At 34.1% G+C, this 9,198-nt stretch overlaps 1 protein-coding gene across 4 annotated transcripts; it reads right to left on the minus strand.

The window, feature by feature from the left end:
- Positions 1 to 2,379: 2,379 nt before the first annotated feature.
- Positions 2,380 to 8,032, minus strand: TPST (tyrosylprotein sulfotransferase). Of its 4 annotated transcripts, none has more exons than XM_011046089.1 (13): positions 7,667 to 8,032; positions 7,510 to 7,591; positions 7,261 to 7,426; positions 7,106 to 7,177; positions 6,400 to 6,688; positions 5,831 to 5,971; positions 5,603 to 5,707; positions 5,345 to 5,492; positions 5,187 to 5,245; positions 4,992 to 5,060; positions 4,788 to 4,907; positions 3,573 to 3,707; positions 2,380 to 2,682 (listed from the first exon to the last, which is right to left on the minus strand). In XM_011046089.1, exons 2-13 carry the CDS (start codon positions 7,553 to 7,555, stop codon positions 2,542 to 2,544), a joined length of 1,491 nt encoding a protein of 496 aa, XP_011044391.1. In that variant the 5' UTR covers positions 7,556 to 7,591; positions 7,667 to 8,032; the 3' UTR covers positions 2,380 to 2,541. The 4 variants fall into 4 exon arrangements, with proteins under 4 accessions (XP_011044391.1, XP_011044390.1, XP_011044392.1 ...); XM_011046088.1 differs by having other exon boundaries at positions 7,510 to 7,594; XM_011046090.1 differs by having other exon boundaries at positions 5,187 to 5,239; positions 7,510 to 7,594; positions 7,667 to 8,031.
- Between the last annotated feature and the right edge of the window lie 1,166 nt (positions 8,033 to 9,198).

Below are 9,198 nucleotides of genomic sequence, written 5' to 3' on the forward strand. Positions count from 1 at the left end.
ATTGTTGTTGTTGTTATTGTTGTTGTATTATTGTTGTTTATAATTTGTACAATTAACATCCCTGTTGTTCGACCCCGATCTTGCCGGGTTATTTATTACTTCGACACTCCTACACTTGGGAGAAGACAACAATCTTTTTGTCGTGTCAATAACGTCAAAATTGGAGCCACTTGAAAACATGAAAGTTGTAGACAATTGTCTCAGCTTTCGTGTGTAAAACATACAGCTCATTTGGACTTCTAGAACTCCAGATATGGCCAAAATACTGAACAGTGCTCGGGCTGGAGGACAGCTTCGGGCTTCTTTGTTGTTGCTACAATTTGGACTTGAAAATGTCCTTTTTAGATCTTAGGCTCCATATGAAAGTTATAGGCCTATGTCTTACCTTTCCATCCATATAAGGTAAACCTAAATCTGAGATCTATAGCTCCAGATATGACCCAATTACCAAACAGTGTTCCGGTTTGGATTGCACCGATATCTCTTTTCTAATTTTGGTCATCTCTTTGCTCTTGCAATTTAAGTTCTTAAAGTCATCAATCAATCCTTTCATTTATGTGATAGGCCTGCATTTAAAATAAATATTTACCACAAATTAAAGGTATCTTATATTATTAGATATATTATTATAAAACATGCTTTAGTTAAGGAGTTATTGATACTTCAAGTGCAAAATGATGATATAAAACCATGATAAAAATGCACTTTTAAGTACTAATCAGTGATGTATCTTTCCGTTACACAACTAGCCCCTTACCCAGACTTTAACAGACCATAAGTTCGTAGTAATTATAATACTAGGTGATGACTCTTAAACATTAATCATAATTTTATGATTAAATCAAAAAACCCTTTACAACACACAACACCTCACACAGGAGGCACGACAAGAGCCTCCATTGTTGCCAGACGACATCACGTCACTCGCACCCTACGACAATTGCTATGGGAGGGTTGAAAGGTTGTATTTGTGCTTCATAAAATTGACAAAGAAAATGAAAGATACACCTATATATCTCGTTGGTTCAATGTTTTTCACAAAGGATTTGATAACTTTAAAGTGAGGTTACCTCTTGATGATGTCGTGATAGAGGAAAAGGGGTGTGTGTGTGAGGGTGGAGGGGGGGTTAAGATTTGATTTGAGAAATTATTGACAATTAGATTAGATTTGAAAAGATAGTGGTCGGGCATCATATTCTTTGTTATTGGGAGCAGGACCCATCATTGTTTGTACTAGTAAATCACTAATGATGATGGTTAACATTATTTATTTGTTTGAAAACCTCTTTCCATCTTTTCTTTGCTAGAAACGAAATATTTCCAACAAGATATTATGTGTTTTTCATCGGTGTTTTTAAGCCCTATTGGTTTGATGAGTCAAAATAATAGTTTGTTAATCCAAGTTGTCACTCAACTTAGGTTTCAAATTAAAATAAATGAGTTGATCTAGCATAATTTATTATCTAAAAACCTGGATAAACTCGCATGTCAACAAAAGACCTGATATTTAGATTAATTCAAGTTAAAAAAAAAAACTCAAATAACTTGGTCAAAAATTCAATTAGACACGATCAAAAATCAATTATTAACTTGTTGAATTTTTATTTTATTTTTTTGTCAAAATAACATCATTTTCAATAAATTAAACTAGGTCAATCATCACAACTTGTGACTGATTTCTTATTCTAGGTCAATCCCAAATCAAGTTTTAAAATCATAACATTAACCTAATTGACTTTCAACCCTCTAGTAGTTGATCTAGTAAAAACCTAGTTTAATTTAAAAAAAAAAACAAAATAACATCATTGCTAATTTATACTAATTCTTGCTAATTTATACTAATTCAAGTTAATCTAAGATATAAATTAATCCAAACTAATCTAAGATATAAACTGGGGTCTATACCCTTAGCTGTGTCTTTTATAGCTTAATTCAAACTTGCATTCTTAACATTATTTTAGAAAAAGATTTTATAGAAAAGATTAATAAAATCGTTGTCCTTTAATATTTCTATTTTTCTTTTTCGTTTTTTTAAATTGTGAAAATTGGAGCGCCTATGATGCTCGTTTTGGCAAGGAAAAACATGGATTTCGGATTTTTCCGAGTCATGTACCATGATTTCAGCTGTCCTATGTCATCCTATCACAATTCACAAGTTTCGAATTTAGGGCTTGCCAATTACTCATTTAAGCTTGAACATTCAATAATAATGACAAAACAAAAGATGAACAGGACCAATGTGGGTGTTGGATTTCTGAGGAAATACAAAAAAAAAAAAAAAAAGGAGGGACGTGGATAAACAAAATTTATAACATCTCATTAGCAAACCATCCCTGTCAAAAAAAAAAAAAAAAAGAGAACCAGTCCGTTTTAAAAAAAAAAAAAAAAAGAGAACCAGTCCATCGTTGATCGAGCTTCAATTAAACGAGAGGCATAGGAATGAAACCTACTTTCCTATCCAGTGTAGAGGAGTTTTTTTTTTTTTTTTTCCCTTTTGGCCAATGGATATCTTCTATTTCTAAACAAGTAGAAAGTGATGTTTTATATCTTAACTTTCGACATTCTTCTTCTTGCATTTACAAATAGGAAAAGGAGTGCAAGGAGGACGACAATGCACATGGCTGATGAAAAGAATTTCCACATCGTGATCCCACCAAGGTTGTTGAACATGCTCTCCGCCTCCTGCATTAGAAAAAAAACATGGAATATAAGGCACCTCACATTCACCCCATAAGCTGTTTAAAGATGACCATGAAAAACAAAGAAAAATGTCGGAATAACACCAGGAAACACAAAAGCAAAAGTTTTAAAACTCAGTAACCAAACAGCTTAAGCCTGTTTGGAGGTGTTCTTAATTAGCTGTTCATCAAAATGTAATTATAAGATATGACAAATAGCTTTCCGTGCAAAGAATGTTTAGACACTGTTAACCATCCCTGCTCTTTCTTGGGTGGTGAAAAGCTATAAAGACTTGATTTTGGTGTTTCTCTAATGTTCTACGCCTTTTGTGATTGTGCTTTCTAGCATCTTTAATTAACTGCCAGATGCATATCCAGAGCATGGAATGAGATTGCATTTTCAAGTACAGGAAATAATATATATGTTGTCCAGTACCAAGAACAGAAAACTATCTTCAAAAGCTTCTTCAAAAAGGGCCATGGGTGGCTGAAATAGCAATACTCTTCATGAATACCACAGGACAGCGTACCATTAAAAAAGGTTGAGAGAAATAAACAGCTAAAAGAGTATTGTTGGGGTTTTTTGTTCACAAAACTACAATAGGAGTTACTGCATCCTGATAAGTCATCACATATTTAAAACCTATAACAGAACAGGATATTGGTGTAACAAGCAGGTGAAAAAAAAAAACAAAGAAAATAAGCATTGATGAGCATGGGTTAGAGACAGGAAGAGCGTCAAGAAGAGAGCACTGAGAGTGTTAAAACACGCATCACAATATTATTGAAGTTTCACCAGTCAATATTTTCTTAGGTGAAGCAATAACCAGTATGATTAAGTGTGAACGCCAGCAGAAACATGGAATAGATTAAATTTCTGAAAGAGATGCTTACCATACTAGACAACTTTTCCACCACATGCTTGTGTTGCTTTGCAAAGATCTCCTGAGCATATTTATATAGCTCCAAATCAAGGTGGTTTAGTGATCTTATCTGCTGAATAACCACCTCAGAAACCCTACTACGATCCTGTGAAATTTCATCGTGGAAGGGTTAGTAAGTAATAACAGGAGTGGATGCTTCCATAATCAAATCATCAGCAGTGAATCATAACAATTCAAAAAGGCGGTCTACCAACATTACAAAATGTTTCAACATTCAAAACACATGCATACACAAGTGAGACAGAATTCAGCATAAACTTCAAAATGCAATACATTGAATGAAGATGTTTGGAAATAAACAAATGTATAAATACAGGCAAGCAGAAAAGGAATTTCTACTTCTGAAGGGAAACAATCTGGAAAATGGAAAAGAAGCACTCTTAAAATAAAGAGCATTCCAGTCCAAACCAATTCAGCTACATGTCCGCCAGAGAAACACCCTTAAAAGTTGCAACAACATTACCACAAGGAAGCAAGGTTAGTTTTGCTGTCCTGTCCCGCATGACCAAAAAGAGAAATGTTCCTTGAAATTTTAGCATCTCTCTTTATCCTAACATAATTACTGCTAAAACAGCATAGCACCAAAAAATCTTCAAAGCCCCGTGGTACAACAAAAAACAAACATGCAGAGATGTGGTCTCCTGAGATATACTACTCTGCAAGATTAATGCTAGACTTATTGAAAGCCTCTGACTAAACAGCTTCAACTAAGGAGTCCCCTTCAGATTACACATAAAATCTACTAAAGGAACTGTAGAGGATCAGAGGTTTGGGAAAGAAATGACTTGAAGAAAAGCACCCCCCCTCCCACCCCCCCAAATAACCAGTCATTCCTCCTATCCAAATGTTTGATGTGTTACACATTTCTCATTGAATGTATTTATTAGCTTCAGCTAGACTTCAAATTTCAGACTACCCAGAGCAAAGCATGACAGTAAGCATCGTTTTTGGCTGCAGCCTGATCTATCACACAACAACGAATCCTGTCACCTGTTAATTCTTCAAGAAGCATAAAAAATGTCAAAGTTCATAGAAATTTGACAAATTATGAGGCAGGTTGATGATATGAAAAAGAAATTTGTTTAAACAAAAAAAAAAAGAAAAAAAGAGGGGGGTTAGACTAGCAGAAAGAATGGTCAGTGAAAGAAAATCTTGAAAAGTGCACCTCCTTCGAAAAGTTTGCTGGAGAGATTCTCTTCAAAGAAGACTTGCGGCGACGTGACTGGGTCTTTCGTAAACTAGACATGCAGCCTTCATAAGCTTCCATAAGTTTACCCACAGTCATCTAATGTGTTGGAAAGATGATCCAAGTTAACTTTTAATCTTTTAAAGGAAAGACAATTCATTGTATGTATACAATGTGCCTTACAGTTTCTTTCTTCTCTTCCAGATCCTTCGTGGAACCAATTTCATCTGCCTTGTGGTCTGAAGTGCTATCCTGTCATGAAGCAATAGCAAGAATACATGCTACTCTGCTTAGTATTCAGTGTCACATTTACTAAATGAACTGCCTTAATTACCAAATATCACTAGTGCCAAGAGCAAAGAGTTCACTCCTGCTCACCTGATTATCATCATTGTCAGGCAATGATTCAGCATGCGAAGAACCCTGCTGCTCTGTACCTCAAGCAAAGAATAAAAATAAAAATTATATGACTTGGAAGTGACACAACCACTTGAGGGAAGGGCCAAAGTGGAAATGGAATTCCTTCCCAAACCAACCTGATTTGCTATTAGCAGCACTCTCCATGCTAGAATTGTCTGTTAATGCCTGAGAAATCACCTGTGCACCGACTAAATTTGCAAACATAGTTGCAGACTCTCTGTGGTCCTCGGTGAGCCCAACATATAGCATATCATCCAACCTCTTCTGCAAGATTTACAAGTATCTACCATGAAAACAACCATGGAGCGAAAAATATCAGAGGAACAATATCGTGACACAACATTGTCCAAAATGCAGAAACCTATTGTAATTACCTTTGCAACTTCAAGAATATGTTCACCAAGAATCTTATGCTTCTGCACACAACAACGCACTTCATGTGATTCCGCAAAATAAGAGTTGTTTGTCAATCCTGCAACCTGTTAATTAAAACAGTTGGGAAGACTCCAAGAATTCAATGACTATAGTAGCCTGGATAGAGAGATTGTATAAAGAAAAAGGATTTAAGTACTGCATGCTGTGAGATTTAACAGGACAAGTACCTGGAACGTCTCTCCATTGTGTACAAGCTCATGGGCTCTAGGGTCATTGATATATTCCTGTAAAGGCATCACCATTTCCTCCATGTTGTATGGGTTATTCCTCTTAATGTCAATTGAGCCCATCCTTTTTCTAGCATCCCTCTGTCCATGAGAATAACACATATAAACATAACATGCAGCTCAAGGAAGAAAAAGCCTAGTCTTTAAATAAATTATTGCATTGTCATGACAAGTTTTAGAGGTCCATGCAGAATTGGTCCTGGTCATAGTAAAGAATATGTACATGCAGGTTAAAGAAATTAGAGTGAGATGATTACTGAAGAGGGACAAATAACATGGAGTATCTGTGTCTTCAAAATGGTCAGATACAATTAGAACTTAATTAGGTCTTGTTTTGAGTTGTATTTTTCCTGAAGGACAATAATGTGGAAGGGCATTCAAGATAAGTGCATACGTCCAAACAGTTATGAACAACGAAACAAAAGAATCAAGAAGAAATATCATGTTATAGAATAAACAGATGAAGTGAGAAATCCAAAAGGTAGCAGCAGATTACATGAGAAACATACCCGAGCAAAAAGGTCTTCCCTCATCCATGGGACCAAATATTTCCACGGCCATATATCCAATGTACTGACTCCAGTAGCTCCAGGGCGCAAGCGGCCAACCATTTTTGTAGCAGAAGTTAAGTTAGGATGCACCAAAAACCTAGCTGCAACTTCAATTGAGAATTCATAAGTGCTAAAGATGCGGTCAACTGGATTTCTAAGAATGGTCACCACTGAAGTTTTCTCCTTGGGAAGTTTGGACATCATGCTATAGTCATCGTGAGTTGTCAACAACCTGCATTCCTGCTTCCTGCACAAGATGCAAGCTACATCAATCAAAATTCCATAAATCAATAGATGGCCTTTGTCCCTTTTTATAGTGTTACAATATTTAAAATACTGCCATATGGTTGCTGCAATCAAGCCTTTCATTCTTCCTACCTCTGCACTTATAAAATTATAGACAGCAAGAACTTGCTTGATTAGAGGTGAATCTAGAGATGGGATGAGGTAGAGGTAATACTCGATATATAGAGAAAACAAACCCGTTAGGATTACCCATTGTATGTAATATATATTAGAGTGTTGTCACTTCAGCCTCCAAAAGAGATTTCAAAGAAATCAATTTTATCAATATCATCCATAAACAAACTGAACATTTAGTTGAACAAAAAGATGGAAAACCAGAATATAAGAAATAAAGAGATGCTGAATAGGAAACTGATACCTTGGATCAAACCGTAGCTTATCATAAGAACGGGGGCATTCTTGAGCATTAGCGTACAACCTTTTCAAGAAACTGCACGCACAAAAAATAAGGTAGTAGAGCTGTAAGTAAGGCCTCGAATTTGATCAAAATGTGATGTTCCATAGAGGAAATACCAGTGAAAATACGTGCGGCCACCAGTTCTGGGGACATGAAGGAAAAACAACAAATCTCGAAGTGTATGCTTGTCCTCTTTAACTCGTTGTTGAAGGGAAGAGAATGCCCAGTTTTTAACAACCTTCTCACAGTGGCTAAAATCACTCTTGATGGGACGGATATTGGCTAACACGGAAACAAACAAAAGGTAAATGCAGAGTGACCAGCAAAAAACAATATGTGAAAAACTTTAAACAATAAAAACATACCCAAAGCAAGAATCAGAAAGGCAAGCAGCTTCAGAGTAGGATCCATCCGGTTAAAGAAAAAAAAATCCCTCTACTCCTCCACCTACTGCCAAACAGACTAGGGTTTAGAAAGAACAGCAGAATGGAGAAAACTATCAAACAAGAAGCAGAAATTCACCTGTATTAAGTTGAGGAATCTTGTGCTCATAAATTGTTGAACACAACCCAAGCCCTTGCCTTTTCTTTTTTGAGGGGCTGGTTGGGATTCACTCCAGCTCCCAATCGATCAGGAGGGTCGAACGATTTTTCTTTTCACAACTCGAAAGACCAAATAAAATTTGTGTTTTCCCGAGAAAACTGGTGAATCAGGCTTTGGTCTTCTCTTGAGTTGTGTTGTGTCCCAAAAACAACAGAGACTTGCTCTGAATTGATGCACCTAAGACAGACAAGCCGATTAAGAATATTTGATCTTGGTGGGAGTTTCGTTTTTGTTCCACAGGGGGCATTTCGTCAAAGCGTAAAACAGCTTACATCACTGTCAATTAACTAATTAATTGTAAGAAGTTTAACTGATCAAATGAGCCGTTTTTTCAGAAAGGTTTTGGTTTGATTTTTTTTAGAAAAACTATATTTTATTAGAAGAATAATTATTCATTTTTTTATTTATTCATTTTTTTTGTATTAATAGGTTTTTTAATTTTAAAGTAAAGACAATTAAAATAAATGTTTTTAACAATTTAAATAACTTAAAATAAGTGGGAAAATGTGTATCTCTTCTATCTAAATTATATTTTTTATTAATGTATTTTTGTTTTGTTTTAATGAAAATATTTTTAAAAATAGAAAACATTGTGATTAAAATTAAAAAAAAGTCAATATCTTCTCAAAAAGTAAGTTTTAATAAGAAAAACATTAAAAATCATGTCTCTATGAAGCTACGTGCTTTTGGCATAAAAGCAATATTTAATTTAATGTCTGATTTGCTTTGAAATCAAAGTATATGATTTTTTTTTAAATACCCCACTTTTAATATTAAAAAAAATGAAGAACGGCTACTTTTTATTAAATCAAAAATATATTTTTTAAAAGGTTTTGTAAATGTGGTAGATTTTATTTTTTAAAATTTATTTTTAATATAAAAACATTAAAATAATTTGAAAATACTAAAAAATTTAATTGAAAACAAAACAAAAATAATTCAAATTTTGACAGAACCTCGTAGCTAATTAACTAAGCATTGTTCTTGCTAATGTTATTTTCATCTCAGAGTGCACACGCATCAATACCAGACAAACATTTCCAGTTATCTTACAAGTTTCGAATTCTTGAAAATGATGCAACAAAATAATTTATTTTAAATGGACGAATAATGTTATACACTTAAACCTGATTAAGTATGGCTATAGGTGTGTTTGAAATATAAATTATTAATATACACACACACACACTTCTAACGTCTGTAGAATAAAATTATTTTAAAAAATTATACTTCATACTAAAAAAATTGGGAACATCGCATCTCCTTCTTTATTTATATGAAAAATGAAAGAAATGAGTGTTTTTTTTTCCTATCACCTCCTTTTTTTATCTTCAATTTTTTTAATATTTACTTGATTTTAAATCTATTTTTATAAATTATATAAATTTATCATAATTTCAAATAAATATTATGATATTTGGTTTATATTTAATTTATACTTAATTTTATGA

The sequence above is a fragment of the Populus euphratica genome, unplaced genomic scaffold (assembly GCF_000495115.2).
Source record: "Populus euphratica unplaced genomic scaffold, PopEup_1.0 scaffold94.1, whole genome shotgun sequence".
NCBI classification, from domain to species: domain Eukaryota; kingdom Viridiplantae; phylum Streptophyta; class Magnoliopsida; order Malpighiales; family Salicaceae; genus Populus; species Populus euphratica.

Coding starts and splice junctions, on each gene's coding strand:
- TPST (XM_011046089.1), bottom strand. CDS start 7,555: ATGGATCCTACTCTGAAGCTGCTTGCCTTTCTGATTCTTGCTTTGG. Junction 7,178..7,260: donor GGCCGCACGTATTTTCACTG/GTATTTCCTCTA, acceptor TTGTGCGTGCAG/TTTCTTGAAAAGGTTGTACG. Junction 5,246..5,344: donor TGCTGCTAATAGCAAATCAG/GTTGGTTTGGGA, acceptor TCTTTGCTTGAG/GTACAGAGCAGCAGGGTTCT.